General features: G+C 40.8%; 1 protein-coding gene across 5 annotated transcripts in view; it reads right to left on the bottom strand.

Moving 5' to 3' along the window:
* The window catches only part of KLHL29 (kelch like family member 29), a 390,113-nt gene that overhangs the window by 144,457 nt on the left and 226,930 nt on the right, over positions 1–18,726 (bottom strand). For 2 of the 5 annotated variants that reach the window (XM_058419935.1, XM_058419934.1), the window contains one exon: positions 995–1,168. The exons of 1 other annotated variant lie outside the window; for it this stretch is intronic. In XM_058419935.1, the coding sequence (XP_058275918.1) occupies positions 995–1,168 (174 nt within the window). Of the gene's footprint in view, positions 1–994; positions 1,169–1,998; positions 2,052–18,726 lie in introns of those variants that run through there. 2 more of the 5 variants (XM_040059660.1, XM_040059653.1) reach the window with 2 other exon arrangements.

The raw sequence follows: 18,726 nt of genomic DNA, 5'->3' as shown, positions 1-18,726 counted from the left end.
AACTAAGATTGGACCTAACTGCACCAAGACTACATAAAGAGTTTATTTAGAAAGCAGCAGGTCACTCTGAACCTTGTGACTCAACAGAAGACTCTTCCTCACTCTTTGTATTTCTTTCATTAGATACAGACCTTTGTCTGAGACTCAGACTGCACCTGGCTGCACCTAAGTTCCACTGTACCTTATGACTAATGGGGAGACTCTTCCTTACCATTTTGCATCTCCAGTCTCTGTGAAAAACATTCTAACTTGATTCTAACTCAGTTTGCATTTGTGCACTTCTTCCATGCAGTAATTAATAAGGTGAATCTCACCAGCAAACTTACTTAACCTTTGTAAACCACTGTTAAACTTTGTTAAATTCCACTGAACCTATTGAACTAATGGAACATATTACTCCTTCTCTCTTAAGTGAGGTGCATTCCACCCATTTGCAGGAGTTCCAGACCTGCAAATGGGTGGAATTTACCCAGCCCTGATCCTGGCTCCATGCAGAGCAGAGCTTCTCACCACTCACTTTGTGAACTGATAAGAAGGCACAAGTATGACCATGTCCAGCTCCTTCCCACTACCAAAATCAACCCCAACTTTCCTGGACTGAGCCTTGGCCACTCTCATAAATAAGACTCCAAATTCCCAAGCTTTGACAATGCAATGGAAGATAACTCCATACTGGGAAAGGGCCAACTGCTTCTGTCTCATTAACCTCTTCTAAGGCTCACTATCCACATTAGCTGCAGGTTCGTGAAGGAAAGAAAAGGAGTGAGATAATGGAAGAGAGAAAGATGGAATAGAAAAGGGTTGTGAATTGGCCATAGGTGGTATCTATGTCTTTCTGGTGGCTGACTGCCCGGTACAACCAGCGCTCTCACACCAGCACTCCAGGCAGTAGCTAAGAATGAATGCAGGACCATGAAATGACAAGAAGTGCTTCATAAATGCTACTTTGTATTCTGTCTTGGCAAATTGCACCAGCAGAGGCTCAGGTACTCACCCAGCTGCCTTCGTTTCTCAGCGAGAACATCAGGGAACGGAGCTGAGGTATCGAACCAAGGTCCCGGCTGCGACACTTGCTGCTCCAGGACACCAGGGACATCAGCGCACGACACTGGGTTCGAGCACAGAAGCCCCACTTTAGCCTGAGCAGAACCTCCGCTGCTAACATGGTCTGCATGCAGATCAACCCCAAATCAGAGCAAAGCTACCAATGCAAAATAATCTCACGACGGAGGAGAAAACGCGCGGCATCGGGTACAATGCGGCAGCTACAGAGAACATGCACTGCGCAATGTGAGAGGGCTTTCAGAGATCCTGCAGGCATCCCATGGCACAAGGCAGATAAAACCAGTTCATCATAAGTGCTTTTTGTCAGAGGGCTTAAGGAAATAGGGGCAACAATGGAGTAAGTGGTTGTCAGACTAGAATCCAAAGGGTGCACAAAGCATGTTGCCCTTATGTACTGGCAAAGCTACTGAAACAACCTAAAATGCAGACTTCTTGAAAACTAAACATTTATCTTGAATGCAAATGCTGGCCATTTCTAGGTTCAGAAGTCACTCTGTATGGCATTTTCATGCCAAATTTCCTATGAAATTATTTTAATTATCCAAACTGGACCCCAAATTCCATTTTGCATGAGGGCCTGAAGCAGTAGAAAGAGAGGAATATAAAATGCTCCAATCCCAGTATTAAGTTTCTGATACAGAAGTTCCTTTTTGTTGTATTGGATGCCGACATTTTACATTTAAGCCCTCTGAACTCAGTATTTCAATTGTAGTACACAGTCCGTGGCAGGAAAGTGCATGTTCTCTGCCTACACAGCAGGCACATAAAAAGAAAGGGAAAAAAAAATAAAACCAATATAAGCCTGTGAGTGTTGAACAGTGCTGCGTGATATTAGTGATTTATTAACTTGGCTTGATCAATAAGGCTATCATCAAGGGCACATTTAGTTTGCACATATATTTCACTTTCTAACAAGCACTTTTGTGTGCTCACTTTAGTTTCCATAATCTGATCCAGGTCTCAGGAAGCTTTCTTTAAGGGAGAACAGAGAATTCTTTTTCTAAAAAAAGGATCAAAGTATACTCAGTCAACTCTCAAACAAAAGGACAGACTGTACTGTAAAAACAGCATGCTTACCTTTCACAGCAAAAAGAAAAGTAAGCCTATAGGTCCAGATTTATCACTGCCTTAAGTTAATCAACATCAATTGAGCTATTAAATTGTGACTGAATCTGGATCACAACAACCAAAAAATTTCAACTTTCTCTGAGTGTCCTCCATCGGTAACGTGCTAATTTAATGCATAATTTAAACTCAGCTATCCTTTAATTCAGCAATTGTATATAATTTAAAAATAACTAAAAATCCTTTTGCACTTATAAAGCTGACCCCTCCCATTTCTTCTACTGCACAACAAAAAAGACTTTTCAATCAAGAATTTATTTTTTATATCTGAAAGTAAAAGCCATTAAAAAGATGAGAAACTGATTTACAAGATAAAACTATTAGCTCTGGGATATGTACATTAAGACTAATAAATTTCACATCATATTTTAAGGAGTGGAGGAGGAATCCCTGATATATTAGACTTTATTCAAATTCTACTGAAATGTTCAATTAAGAGCATCTTACGAAGGTAGGTTATGCAGTCGCTAGAATCAAGATGTGAAAAACAGCATTAAAGTGCTATTTCTCTCAGAGACTATATGCTTCAATAATCCATCTCTTTTTCTACCTCCAAGATAATATCTAAAATCTGGGTATTCCTGTAATTGCTCTAGTCTTGTTAAAATTTTTGGTTGTGTAGGAGAAACACAAATGTACTACACAATGAAAAATACTACAATAATATACTGCATTCCCTTTTATCCCAAATTCATGGATTTCAATGATTCTTATTAAAGAATCTTTTTTCCTCTGCTATTAAAACCTTTTCTTCTGTGCAGACAAATGAAAATGCCTTTTAAGATTCAAACAAGTTTGTGCAAAACCAGCTCAAACCCATCAATCTCCCAGTTGGTTCCTAAAAGAAGGTAAACATTCCCCAAGCTGTTCTGACCAGACGTGACTGGCAGATGCTTTTTAGGAATGAGATCTCAAGACACAACCCTGTTTCCATTCAGATTCAGAGCTTTAATAACACAAGAAGTTCAGTGCAGGATCAGGCAGTGAGGCAATCATTTAATGTGATTTACAACAGAGTGCAAATATATGGTTTTGCTGGAATCACAGTCACTGTTTTCTCCAATTTTTCTGCACTGTATGTTTTACATCAAAGCATTCCTGCTCATTTTGTTTCTGTATCTCCATGCTACCAGTAGGAAGCTGCCCAGTTCTCCTATTTTCTTTCAGCAGAATGGATTAATGGACTAGCATGACTGCCTCAGGTGCCTCAACCACCATCCTTCTAAAAGATTTATGGCAAACACATTGCATCCCAAGATATAAATCTACCAAATGGCTATTAGACATACCTTGCTGTCCACATCCACATGATTTAAAGCAAAACTGATAATGGTATAGCTTGGTCTAGTGTTACTGGTACACCTGTCAGAATTGTGCTACATCACTGCACATTTTATCCAGACACCTCATTCTCATTTTGGGTGTGAATTGGATGATCCTTTAGTATTGCTCAGTTCACAGCAACTTGTGATGCTAAACAGTCTTTTGTCATCTAAGGATAAACGGGTACCATCTCTACTTACATGTCCTTCACTGATTTACATTCCTTTACTTTTTTATTCTTTTAAGATTAAATTCTTCTAGGCATCCATTTTGAGCCATCGGACTGATTAAGAGACAAAATCCAGCAAGGATGTGAGTTTGGCCAAAGAATTTTCTGGTTTTGAAAATCTCCTTTTAAGAAAATTCATAAAATTACAAAAAGCATAAAACCTCACACTCTCTTTGCTCCCAGGAAGTTAACACAAAGTAAACCACCTCTAAAAGTAATCTCCCACTCAAGAAGTGCCAAGGTGAGAGAGAGAGAGGTTATGGTGAGCACTAAATAACACAGGTTGGTTCTGTAAGCCATGAAGGGAAGGACAAGCTATAATTAAATGACCTTTGGTAGGGATACCTCACCTACAACAGCAAGTCGTTACCTGATCTTCCTAATCCTCCTCCTCTGCTGCTGCAGGTCATGGTCCATCAGAAGCTGCTATTCCTGCTAGGATGGGTGCAGGGCAGACAGTGCCCTTGTACTCCCCCCAGATGAACGGCCAGGCAGGCCAGCCTGGGGTTGTTGCATGTAATACCCCTTAAGAGGCGACATGTCCCCTGCTGAACTTGCTGTGGCTTTCACAAGAGCAAGGGGACTTCTAGCTGTTCTTGTTCAATCTTTGCCTCCAGAATACAAACTGAGCCTTGGTTTGTTGTAATAAAGCTTCAGTTAGAACACAAGTTTATAAATATCTAACAGTGCAGATAGAAATGGCCAACTTTGGTCACATCTATTGATCAGAGTGAGAGAAGAAGAAAAATGGGACTTCATACCTACTCTGAAAAAAACCCCAAGAGGCATGCTTTCCACACAACAGGTGGAGATCAAAATAATCTTAGCTGTGAATCCAAAATCTCCTTTCCACCCATAGCACAGTTTTTAGAGTGACCGTTAGCTTCATACAAGCACTGATTGTACCAGACTAATAACATCCAGATGTTATTAGAATGAAGCCCAGAGCTGTATCTTGCTTTTTGTGTTTAGTGATGATTCTGTGCCAAATTCAAACATAGATCACACGGTGAGCTTCTTAAAATCACTGAGTTAGCAAGAAGGTTGAGCCATTAAGCAAGATCTTCCACCTATCTCAGAAAGGTCACAGACTTTGTGATATTGAGATGCTTTGTGGGGGGATATAGAGTTGGACTGAATGATAACTGTAGGTCCTTTCCCATTGAACTACTTCTAGTCTAGTCTAGTCTAGTCTAGTCTATTTTATTCTAGTCTATTCTAATTCTATGCTATGCTATTCCAACAAATAAATAAGCATATCTATATAGATGTATCTGTATCTCTTTCCCTGTCTACTGCTGAGCTGTGGATGCTATAAAAAGGTTCATCTTTTTCTAAAAGTAGTCCACGCTCCATATACTGGGGAAGAAGAACAAGAGGTAAAAGCTAACAGACTCACTGAGGGACCGCTTTCCTAATGCTGCATTTGATTAATTATATGATTTATTTTCAATGACTGGCTCAATCAATCCTGATCAAATTAACAAAGACAATGATCAGAAATACCAGACTAAAACACAATACAAATTATTTGGTTCCAGGGGATCCAATCAAAGGAAACAGGATTAAATTAACCAGTGATCGGATTAAGGAGAAGTTGCTGTATAAAGTCAGAAATGTATTAGTACTTTGAGCCATTTGCTGTGCCTGTAGGTTGCCATTTCCCTCTCTTCCCTCAGTTCTCAATACAGTTTAAACAAAATTGAATTTTCCAGGTATTACAAAGTTAATGTGGAAGAAATAATAATAACAACAACAACAACAACAATTATAATGCTATTACTATTATTTCACAGTACCACAGTAGGTGGGGCTCTGCCACAGTAGGTACCCTCTAAAGAAAAAATGCACCCCCATACACCCTCCCTCCCCAGGAGTCTGTACCTCAAGGAGTTTCCAGTCTATGTGCATTACACAGAGATCAAAAGGTGACAGAATATCAGGATACAATCAAAAAGACAGAAAAACCCATTTAATTTTACAACGTTAGTAAAGCACAAAGACGAAAAAGCTACTGTTCAACAAGGTGCGTTAATGAAAGTTGCTAGTGATACAGCTGAAAATGTAATTCTTACCTAAAAATGAAAGTAAATACAAGTATCACAGGAGAAGTACTTCTATTTGCTGTGTACTAAGCTAAACCTTGAGCAGCTGACAAGGTCCTACAGCACTGAACAGAGATTTACCTTCAAATGCCTTGGGCTCATGCTGGTTCAGCTGGACCTGTCAGTGACCAGCTACAAAGGGACTCTGCCCGATGTGAAGCAAAAGAAAGGCTGGGGATATCAGGAGCCAGCTCATTTGGAAGTAATTAGGAAAATACAAATGCTGAGTTAGACTGAAACCAAACCCAATTCCTGTCCTCTTTTACTGCTAAGAGATTCATTTAAAAGATAAATGAGGGATATGGAGAGGTATTCCCTAAGGACTGTTAATAAAGCTACTTTAGAATGCTGGCACACTGTGCTGCGTGTGAATCCTGGCCCCACATGCTGCACAGGATGAGAAGGACACTGGACTGAAATGTGCCGCTCATATGGCAGCAGTCCTCAGCAGCACAGAGACAGAAGAAACCTACACTGCCACCGATCTCACTGTGCACCTTAGAGGCCAAAGCAGAGGGTTTACGCAGCTTTCAAAAATGGTAAGAAAAGGAGCTGCTGTAGTCTGAACAAAAGGCAAAGCATGTGTAAGCCAGTCAGATCCAAATCAACAAATCCAAATCTTTGTCTCTCATGAAAGTATTTGGGAACTGTATGGGAAGACTCTTCCAGTATCACTTGGTAGAGTGCCAGCTCCATCTCTAAGTATGTTCTGTTGGTAACTGCCAGCAGACATCCTGTCAAATGACAGGAATTCAGCATTTGTGACGACCCCAGGACTTTTCTTGCACGCAGGGAACAGACCAAGCTAAGTGTTGCGGTAGCTGACCTCTGGAGGGTGAGGTGGTCTTCATACCAAATGAAACCACAGGAGACATGAAACAACTGCTGGTCAGCAAGGCAGATATTCTCCCATGGGATCTGGTTTGTATGACCATGGCCATGTGTCCTCTCCTTGCGGCTCACTGTTTGCACCAGATATTCATGTCCTTGCAAGACTGCACATTTGATGAGCTGCTTTACTTACTGAGCTCGAGAAAGTATTTAAAGAAACATCCATCTCTCCCTTCCCACAACTTAGAGACTTAAATATTTTGTCTTTGTTTTCAGCTGTGACAGTGAGTAAATTTTAAAGCATCAGCTCTTCTCAGCCAAAAGACATTTGGCACTATGATTAAGAATGTATTATTTTGTCTCGTCTGCCCCCTTAAAGAGTAACTTATTTGTATGTACGGGCTTTTTCTCACGCTGTGCATTGCTACATTCTTTTTTCAATCTCATCGCAATTTTTTTCAAGAGTACTCTCAATTTCATTTTCTTACTTTATTTTCCTCGTGTCTCTATCTCTCTCTTCACCCTTTCTATCATGCTCTCTCCTAAGTGAAATGAGAACCCAATTATATTCCTGTTAGAACTGAACTTTCAAATCCATCATGTGCTAGTGGGCTCAAAATTAGGCAAATAAATTCCCTCAACCCTACAAATTAAATTGAGTCTTTGCATATATTCTTTTAAGAGCACAAAGATGTCAAGTATTCACGCAGCTGTCACAAAATATGATGAGCAGACTCTTTGAATTCATATAGATTTTCTACATCATTTGTCAGATTTAACAGAAATGCTAATGGATCCAAAAGTAAATTCTAATCTATCCTAAATATCTGGTTATTATTTGTATTACAGTAGGACTTGGAATTATCAGTTGAGGATCAGGGCACAATCTCTATGCATTTCACATGCAAAGATAATTTGGATGATGTGCAGGTATTATTTTGCACTTTCTCAAGTTTTATCTCATTATTTTAACCAACAGCCTCCTCATAACTATACTCAATTTCACTTAAGAACAGAAGTATCGGCAGGTACATCACTACCTAATGTGCTGGCTGTTGAAACCCAGGGCTTGCATTTGGTAAAGTCAGCAAATGTCTTCCAAATACAGAGTTTGAAGGAAAAAAGCTGTCATGCAGATCAGGCTTTGCTCACGGTTTCATTCTGGTCAAAGCTCGTGACTGGAAAGGGAGCAGAGCCAGATCAGTCGCTGTGTAAGGATGGGCACCTGCACAGAGCTGCTGACACCAGTGGGTTGGACATTCCACAGTGCACCTGTACCTGGTCTGTGTGGGGCCAGCACTTGCCAAACTTGCTGTCCTGGCACTGAACACCTGTACAGGACTTCTCCAGGGGCTAACCCAACACCCTCAGGGAACCTGTGATGCGGTGAACGTACCCCAGGCGTTGCTCTCTACGTACTGCCCTGGCTGCTTGTCCAAAAACCTATGAGGGCACTGCTTTAAGCAGGAGGGCAGCAGATCATGGCTGTCAGTGATAATCCACTGCCAAAATCAATATGGCTGGCAAGCTTGCTTCACAGATATTTACGATCAAAGAGCACATTTCCCAAGAATGTGTTGTCAGTCTCATTGTCTTGGCCCAGTTTCAACTCCAGTAATTACATTTCTGCCTGCCTAATATTCCCCTCTTGCTTTGAGGAGATGGAGGAGCCCTCCCATCCAGTCCCAAGCTGTTTCACTGCATCATGGCCACATTCAGCACCAAGCTTGACACATGGGAAGAGCCCTCCTTGTTCACATTTTATACAGCAGTTGCTGCTCAAAAGCTTTGTGATTCTTAAAGAGGTGAAAAGTTTAAGATACTCTTTTTGCTGTTATTTTAACATTTTTTATTTGCCTCTGGAACTAGTCATCTAGAGACATATTTTAATTTCCTTCTCTTTCATGAGTAAATTTGTACACTAAAATTATTTACCAAAGGTTGAACTAGGGAGGTCTTGGATTTGTGGTTTTTTATTTACTAATGTAAGTAAAATAGCTATAAAATGTGACTATCTACAGCTTTTCAATACCAAGCTTGAGGGAGTTCAAGCCCTTTCAGAACTAACCAGGAGAGCTAACTCCACCGGCAAACTAAAAACCTGCCTTTCTCAGTGGAATAAAATTCCTGTTTACAGCTGTATAGGGCATAAATTGGGAGGTTTTAAACTTGTGACATTTCCATGTCTGGAAAAGCTGTCACACACCCAGCACAGCATCTTACCTTGAGCTGTAAGCCTAGGGACATCAGTAGCATTATCTGAACTGGAAGAGTACCAGAAGGAAACAATGGTGTAGCTAAAAACCTCCCCAAATCTTTCCTATATTCAGAAAACAGGCATTTCCCCAATGGGAAGAGAGCTCTATTTCCAGCTGTATGTGCTTGCAATCTTGTTTCTCAAAAACATCTTGGTAGTGCTCAACTGACCAACTCCTGCCCATTTGAATTTTTCTTGGGGAAGATCTCTGAATGCACAAAGTGAGAGAAAGCACTGGGGTTCAACATTTAAAAGAAATATTTTAAAGACTAAGCAACTGTTGGAAGCTGCTTTGAGCCAGAAACTGGTCAGATCAGCACTGTAAACACGGTTTTGTGGGCGAAGGAAGGTGTGCTACATACAAGTCATCATCAGTTGCCTTCATCTGCATTCCCTGCACTCCTCTACCCTCCCAAAGGGACCATTTGGAGTGTTTAAACAACTGCAGTTTTAAATAGACACCCATAAGCATATTTTGCATTAAAATGTAAAAAGAATGCCAAACAAAACAAGCCCAGCAAAAAATAAAAACCAGAGAAGTATGCATCTGAGAAAGACTAATAAGTACAAATGCACAAATGTATTCTGGAGCATTTGCACGTGTCAGAGGGAGGGGAAAGGAGGTGAGCAGATGACGAGAAAACAAGAGATGAAACACAAAGTGACAGAAAAAAAGCACCGGTTCTGGAAAAAAAGAAGCAGGGAGGGAAAAAGATTGTTTTGCAGATTGGCAAAGCCTCTGTGTACAACATGGGGGGAGTTTTTTAACACTTGAGCTTTCACCCACTAACATCAATAGGGTTATTATAACTAACTTGGTAAGATCTAGGGGCAAGAGCAAAACAGTGTAACACAGGTAGCTAATTTTGGTGTCATGCCTACTTCTGTTCATCAGCTCTGTTAGAAGCTGGAGTCTGGTAGCCCTGGACAACAAGTGGTCTAAATTACTCATCACTCTCTGGAGGGTAGGAGACTGTAAACTCTCTGACTATGCCCCCGTGTGCACTGCAGTGGAACCAGAGGAGGGAAAAAAAAAAAAAAAAGAAAAAGGAAAAAAAAAGAAAAAAAAAGAAAAAAAAAGAAAAAAAAGAAAAAAAAAAAAGAACATCAGCCAGCTACATTGCAAGCAGAAGAAAGAAATTCAAGAACTATATGAAGAAGATGGGATACTGGAAGTTAAATTATCTGTGCCGAAAAACTGAATGTAAAGAGATTCAAAGGAAAACACAGTCTCTGTAGCTGCAGCCTAGCGCATCTACAGGGAAAAAAGTCAACTTCCTCCCCCTGCACAAAACCCTAGACTAAACTAAAGGGAGTACATAAGAAGGAGGGATATTTTTGTTTTGAAGTATCTAGTTCCTAATTTAATCTTAATCCACTCTGACATTTATCCTCATTGATAATTCAGTATACAAATTTAAGGCAGAAAAAGAATCTATAAAAATAATAAAAAAAGAGCTGCTTGCAAGGGCAGTATCAGCAGAAATTGCCCTTGGGTAAAAATAGTTCCTACTGCTTTGTGTCCCTTTCAGCTTCAGGCAATGCACTAAGATCTCAGGAACTACTTTTTTTCCCCTTGTGCAATCATTTGTGGCTCTCATCCAGCCTCTGATTATGCTAATTATATTTGATGGAATTTGTATGTACTCTCCTTCGCTCTCGTCTCAGCTGAACATACACAAGATGCATTTTTAATTTTTAACTCTTCAAAAATAAATATATAATGCAACTTCCTCCCCAAGGTTGTGTAAAAGTCAACCTTATTACTACTTCTAAATAGCAAATATACAGCCTTTATTACAAGCAAAACAAATAACCCTTTCTGTATTAATATGTTGCAACAAAGCTTTTAGTTAGTGTGAGAAGAATGTCATAATGTAAGAGTTTGCATAACACAGTCTGATCATGTCACCTGGACACAATTCCGTTTGCATTAAATTAAATCCACAATCATAAGAGGGGCAACTTAAATATAAAGATACAGGCAAGTTGTCTAGATCAAGAGCCTACATCATTTCGAGAGACACTCAAAACTAGAGAGACGGTGAGCTGTTGTGAAACCTTTCCCAAGGGTTAGCAATAAAACCCAGGACTTAAATTCCTGAATAAATTACTTTTTTTTTTCTTTTTTTCGCCTTTAAAAAGCATTCTTTGCAAAGTTGCTAAACATAAAAACCCACTGGATTTTGCTCAGACAAAACCAGATGACCTTAGTGGCCTCAATTGTAGTTCCTTGACTGTCTTCAAGGTCCCCAAATGTAGCAGTGACTGGGTTATTTCATACTTCATGGAGTCCTCTGAACCTCTAAATTATTCTTTCATTTTACTAACTGGAAGCTAAAGAAAAAGTAATTGCAAGAGTAAAAAACTTCCATCCTCTTCCGAATCAAAACAGGACTGGCTTTCCATCCTTTATTTAAGTGAATTTTAGCGTAAAATGCCCAGTGGGCCACCCTGTGCTTCACAGCTCCACTCTTCCACAGCTAAAGCCTCCCACTGCCTGAGTCCCTCCTCAGGGACAGGACACTCACCTCTCAGAGCACCTCAGCGTGGGACCACCCAGGCTGGCCACCACAGCTGGCCATGCCTCCTAGGGCCACACTTCAGGGGTAGACAGGTGTCTTTAATGACACAGGGAGGCACTGCAGGGATTTCTGTAATTGCCGAGGCAGAGAGGGCTCTTGATTTCTGCCCGCGTCCAGAGAGATGGAGTTAGGGTGGCCAAACCTCAAGCTTGACAATCCAGAGGCACCTAAAGGCCTTTGAAAGCCAGATTTGGAGAGCTTGTCACCTCCAAAACCAGGACATGGGTGCACTGGAATGACAGAAGAAATGAGGCAGAGGATGCAAGTTGGACCGAGGGGGGCACATTCCATTTTACCTCCTAGCCAGAGTATCTGTGTTTGCACACAAGATTTGGTGTTGATGCCTGAAGGAAGCAGTGGTCAGCCATCACCCTACTCATACTAGAGCTTTGACCATATCTTTTTGTTATTGTCCAGGCATCTGATGTGCCTGTGCATATTACGGGTGTGAATATTAGCTCTGGAGGCTGGGTCCCCAGCCACCCACAGTTATGGACCCTCACAGGAGTAGTCAGCCTTCCTGAGGTGGGCTCCTTGAGCTGTTTGATAGGAGTGAGAGCTCTCTGCATGTCAGAATCTGCCATGTGAATCTATCTGTGGTGGAATTGGGTCTTTTCCTCGGTCTCTGTTTCTTCATTCTCCATCCTTGTACAATGAACTGACTGCTAACCATTTCTCTTGCAAGGGTGGCTACACTTCACTGGTAAAATGTATATAATTTATTTGGAGATCAGTCTAAAAGTAACTCTATTAAACAAAAACAACAAAACCCCAACCAACCAAACAAAAACCCACACAAAAACAAAACAAAAAATTCTTCAGAACTCTTGCCATCCTTGACATACTCTTAGAATCCAATACCACAGCAGCTAAAAAACATAAATTGCCCAAAATAACACCTCTCTCCACCTCATGTCTGCTACTACCTAAAGTCTTTGTGATTCTTCATGCACAGTTATATACATGCAAATTTTAATTAAGGCAAAACTTGGCTGAATACTAGATAAAATTATTTGTTGTATCGTATATTTGAAAAGCAATGCATCATTCTAATAGATTATTCAACGGATATTTGCAAACTTCTATAGAACTGTTTAGCTAATGCAAAAAAGAAAGATTAATTGAATAATTTATTTGATGGACAACAGCATTATTCATTAAATACATTATTCAACCAGTAGTATTCAACCAGTACTGATTAATTAAAATGAGAGAGACAATTGCTTTCAAGTACAGCTCATTCAGATCCCAGTTCTGGCTCCATTAAAAAAAGGGCTTCGCAGAGCAACATCTCAATGAGAGTGTAGATGGTGCAGATATTCTTTGTGCTAAAGGAGCCATGTCCTGAATCACAGCATCCTTGACCAAATATATCTGCATGACTGTGGTAGGATTTGCACTGCTTAATGAACGGTCTGCCTGTACTGGGGCTGCATTTGAGCATCCTCAGCTGCAGAGGTTATTTTAGCACATGGAATAGATTAAATTAGACTATCTAATTTAACCTGCAGAGCAGGTCCAACTTCCTAACTGCTCCTGTTATGCTCTTCTTGGGAGCTTTCAGATATGAGAAAGAAGTCATCTGACATCCCCTTTGGTACTTGTTTTCCCAAAGTGTTTTGCAAACACTCTTCCATCCCATGACTAAGACCTGCAGTTTCCTGATAAAGACCCAACAGTGTCCTTACCCAGCCTGGTGACATGCCATGCCGATGTCCCATAGTGCTGCGGGACTGCAGAGCATTCCAAACATCACCTACTCAAGCCGCCGTGTGACCAGGCATGTCCCCAGCAGAGCTCATGCTGCTTTGCCCTGCCAACGAGGCACCACTGGGACAAGCCAGCGAAACCACCCGTGCTTCAGACACATCAGCTTCTTCTGCTACATCAGCACAAGCATTTAAGCAATTTTCATTCCGCAAGGAACAACGAAGAACACCAGGCCTTAAGAGCAAAAGGCTGACAACAGATGAGTCCACCACATCGAGGGAAAAGGCAAACACCGTATCTGGAGTCCCAAGTGACTACCTCCTAGCAGCACACAAAAGTGGAGAAATTCTCATTCCCCACAGATGGGAAAACCACCATCTGAATAAAACCAGCCTCATGATCGTGACAGAAGGCACATTTAACAGAGCCTGCACGTGACAAGGAATATATATCATTCTAGGACTTTATAGACATAATAAACCCTTGTTAAGTGCCCACCAAATATACCGTGGAGAAGGAAGCCATAAAAATTGGCAAATAAAGACCCTCTTAAAGTTTAGCAAGCATCTAAAAATATTTTACTATTTAACCAAGTATCTCCCCTATTGCAAGGGGGTTCTAGGATAATTTTTAGTGAACGAGGCTGAAAACAGTACAAGAAGAGCTTGGATCACACTGACTAAGTATTAACTGAAACAAGTTTGCTAGCTTAATTTACCCTACTATTTTATGTAGAGTTTCTTTTAATGATTCAAGACACATTTCCACTTTAATCCCCTACTCCCGTTTGGAAGGAAACAGATGAATGTGAAGAAATGCAATGAAGATGATAAATTCATGCCACTCGAAAAGTGGCAAATGACATTTACTGGTCTCTCAGTTCCCATTTCATGATTGATATGGAACTATAAACAAGAAAATAAGTACTGTTAAAAATCTTTCTATACAGTGGCAAGTAGGGTTTTAATGGTGGCTTGCCTGTGCTTATTAACAAGCCATGGCATTTGCTGCACACTGATCAGTAACCGCGTGAGAGCTCAGCCTACTGTGGAAGTCCTGAGTCTATGTACTTTCAATTTTAGAGCATAACCATCATACGCTCCACAAACCAATGAAATTTCTAATAATACAAACCAATGATGTGTTAAATTGAGACACTTCTAGCTTGAATGCCAAAAACTTCACTATGATTTAAAGGATCTGTGCTTACCTTTCTCTATCAATTTACTGTTAATTTGCTACCATTGGAGCAATTTACAAAAAGAAGGAAAAAAAGGTAATATTTTATTTAATTTCTAATACCAATCCCAGTCATTTCCAATACACACTCAAATGCCATTTATTGTATAAAATGCAATGTAGTCATTCAAGAGGAATAAGAGATGCAATGAGAAGTGTTGGGGCAGAGAAGGCAAAAAGAAATCACTCTGCAAAATATCTGCATTTAGAAATAGGTGGCAATCCTCACTGTTCCCCTTCGAAGAGCCAGAGGCATTAACAAAAGTTTAGGTCATGAATGTTAGACTGTTTCAATTACCCCAAGCATTCTATATTTTGTTTATTATTTATTACACACTTTTACTGCTGGGCTGGGTATCATCAAATTGTGGGTTAACAGATAATCTCTATCAAACAACATGTCAATTGTCTATGAAAATGCGGGGTTTTCTAAATGTGCCTTCCACTTTACTTCACCTCAGCTTCTTAAGACAGAACCTAAACATTCATTTACGATTCTGTTTGTACTTTATACCAAACTCAGACATACAACAGGTTCTTTCTCCCCGCTGGGGATCTTGTTCCCACTTTTTACTTAGATACTAAGATACATTGTAATGACCTTGCATGAATCACATTGACGTCATGTAGACTAGTCCGTGGAATAATTATGAAAATACTGTTCAATTTCTGTCTCCAGGGGCTCTCTAACAGTTCCTTAAAATCTTTGCCACATCTTTACACAGGCAGACAATGATAGGATGAGGGGGAATGGCTTTAAACTAAAAGCAGAGAGATTTAGATTAGACATTAGGAAGAAATTCTTCCCTGTGAGGATGGTGAGACACCAAAACAGGCTGCCCAGAGAAGCTGTGGCTGCCCCACCCCTGGAAGTGTTCAAGGCCAGGTTGGATGGGACTTTGAGCAACCTGATGTAGTAAAGGGTGTCCCCGCCCACAGCAGGAGGGTTGAAACTAGATGTTCTTTAAGGTCCCTTCTACCCCAACCCATACTATGATTCTATGATCTTTCCCCTCTCCAATTGTCTTCTGGAGCAAATAAAAGGTCACAACTTTAAAAAGAATGGAAACTGCTCAGGGTGAATTGAGACACCTTTAATACAGAACATTTAAAACTTGCTTTGCCATTAAACTATTGTTTAGCCAGGCGAGATGTGGCCTTCAGCAAAGCAGGATACACTGAAACCACTGTAATCCTCTGTGCAGCAGCTGCACTACAGAGCAATTCCAGGAATTTCAAGCTTTGCTATTAGACAACAGCAGAGCATAGCTCATGTCAAACCAATCCCTAGTAGAAACCCATTGAATGCAGCAGCTCTACCAAGTATAGATTTGACCCTCTGGGTTCAGGTACAAGGTTAGAAATTGATAAGGTAATTGTCCAACATCAGAGCCTGCAGTAAAAGCAGTTGCTACAATTAAATGTTAACTTTTTATATCAAAGGACAGCAGGAAAGATACCTCATCCATCAGCACCTCCTCCTGCCCTCCAGCTGGCTCGGTATCATCATGCTCAGACTACCTTGTTATGCGCCAAATTCAGTGCACAGTGGAGAGAAAGGGCAACCAAAGATCTCAGACCTCATTTGTGAGTAGAAGGCTCTAAGCACTCAGGTTGCCTTATGGACATGGTACTTAATAAACTCTCCTGGAATGCTGCTCCATGTGTCCTTGGTTCAACATCCATCCCCTGCACTGCTGGGAAGTCCACTAGAGCAGCACAATTTACTTCAAGAAGGTATCTGCAGGCACTGTGGCCCTGGACACAAAAGAGCAGAAGAGACTTTAAAATAGATCCTGCTCTGCCCCAAATCAGTGTGAAGCATTTTACATGGAAATAAGGAGCCAGGCTACTAGAGGTGTTCTTAAATATCATTTTTGTCCTGTGGTTTATAAAATCATAGCGCAATTTAAGATGGAAGGGTCACTTTAAGGCTGTTTGGTCCAACCTCCTGCTCAAAGCAGGGGCAACATCAAAGACAGATCAGGCTGGTCAGGGCTTTGCCCAGTGGAGTCTGGAATATCTCCAAGGATGGAGATGCCACACCTTCTTTAGGCAGCCTGCTCCAGTATTTGACCACCTAATTTTGTTTTAAATTTAAAAGTGAAATTTCCCTTGCTGCAGCTTGTGACTGTTGCCTCTTCTCCTCCTGTGCTCCTCTGAGAAGAGTCTGCCTCTGCCAGACCCCTGAGGAACTCCAAGGAACCAGACACCAACTTCATGCCATGATGACAACCATTCAAGGCTTGTACTCCATTTTTTACCCACCTTACAATATACTGTCCCAAAATCTGGAAATAACAGCCCCAATTTCCATACAAGGGTACCATGGGAGACCTGCCAAAAGCCTTGCTTAGGTCACAGTGCCTGTCATTGCTCTCTCTTTGTCTGGCCCAGTGTTCTTCTACCACGGATACTAATTTAGTTCTCCAAACTCCGGCATTAGGAATGGTGCCAGGGAGACCTGAGAGCAGACCTTCCTCAGATGTAGTGCCAGGTGCTCTACTACCCATGCACTGAGAGTATGCCATTGTGTTAGAGTTTCTTGAGGAAAATCTGAGATTAGTCTGGGCTCGATGAGCTCCCTGATTCCTAGTTACACAACACCCATCTACAGAGACAGAACTATTGGCGTGTATATCTGAGGAAAGGCACTATTCACCTGCTGCCCGCCGAACACGAATAAACACTAGGGGACACAAATCTTTCAGCAAATCACTTGAGCATGAGGTAATTTGGTGAAAGCCCTCTATCACTTGGTCATCTATGCCATGGGAAATGTGGGCACTAAGACATAAACATTCCTTGTTTTTTATCCCTACTGTGCCACTCCTTGGGCACTGCTAAGGTGCAGCCTCTGTGGGACTCTTGGGGAAAGCAGGACTGGGACTGAGTGGGGGAAATCAGAACAGGAAAAAAATGCCTAACAGGTTCTTTAAAAGAAGGTAATTTATGACTGTGAATGACAGGGATGCGTTTAAGTGATCTTACCTGATCTATCATGGGTTTTGGACGCTCCACAGTCTAACTGAAGGCTCCCCTACCCCTTTTAAGAGGAGACACCTTTTGGGTTCCAATGCTGTTTCCCATTGTGCTTCTACACACACATCTGATGCACACATGCAAATGTACCCTGATAAGCTACCCTTTTCTACAGCAGATATTCCTTTTTTGTCACTTACAAACATGCAACTACCTAAGCATCAATTCCTGACCAATTTCTCAGTATTAAACACAACAGTTGTGCCTGTATTGTTTAGACAACTACCAAATTTTCTCTGAAAACAGGATTTAGAGATACAAACAACAGTCACTGGCTGCAAAGTCTTAACTGTACTTACTTTTTTTTTTTTTTTTTTTTTTTTTAAATTAAACACAAACACTGGCAGGGAGGTGATGCTGATTGCCTACTGTACACTTTGATTCAACAAGTTTATAACTGCATGCTCTGCCTCCAGCTAAATGGTGAGATTTTTCACAAGCTTCAACATTCCAGATGTCAATGTTTGTGTTTTGACACACATTCTGACAGATGAAAGTTTAGTTACAGAAGAATAAACTGCTAAATGGCTTTAGTAATGTCATAAGCTACAAGATTTTGGCACGAAAAGTTTCTCTACTATAAAAATATTACCAATAACAATGGTGAGAAACAAACTGTTGGTTACAATACAATTCAACATTTCTTGCCATTTTTTTAAAACTTAAAAGTTCTTTTCATTTGAAATGAAATTTTCAACCATCATATATGCCCCTAAAGTCATATGATCACTAAGGCTGGAAAAGACCTGCAAGACTGAGTCCAGTTACCCCAGCTGTATTTACCACCAAACCACATCCCCAAGTGCCACATCAAAGCACTTTTTGAACATTCCCAGGAACAGTGATTTCACTGCTTCCACAGGCAGCCTACCCCAATCCCTGACCACGCTGTAAGTGAAGAAATTTTTTTCCTCATACCCTATCTTAACCTTCTCTGGTGCAACTTGAGGCCATTTCCTCTCATCCTGTCATTTCTTACCAGGGAGAAGAGACCAACCCACACCTGGCTACGACCTCCTTTTAGCGAGCTGTAGATAAGGTCCTGCCTGAGCCTCTTTTTCTCCAAAATTTCAAAGTGACTTTGAAATAAGATCATCCACACATATCAATGGAAAAATAAATCTTAACATTATTTTAAAAGAGGAAAGAAAAGTCCTTATGTCCAATGTCTTTTTGTGTGTTATCTTTTTTTTTAACCCCTTCTAAAGAAAGCTA

This window comes from Hirundo rustica, chromosome 3 (assembly GCF_015227805.2).
Source record: "Hirundo rustica isolate bHirRus1 chromosome 3, bHirRus1.pri.v3, whole genome shotgun sequence".
In the NCBI taxonomy this organism is placed as follows: domain Eukaryota; kingdom Metazoa; phylum Chordata; class Aves; order Passeriformes; family Hirundinidae; genus Hirundo; species Hirundo rustica.
Note: the sequence above shows the minus strand (reverse complement) of the source record. Positions and strands in the feature narration are given on the sequence as shown.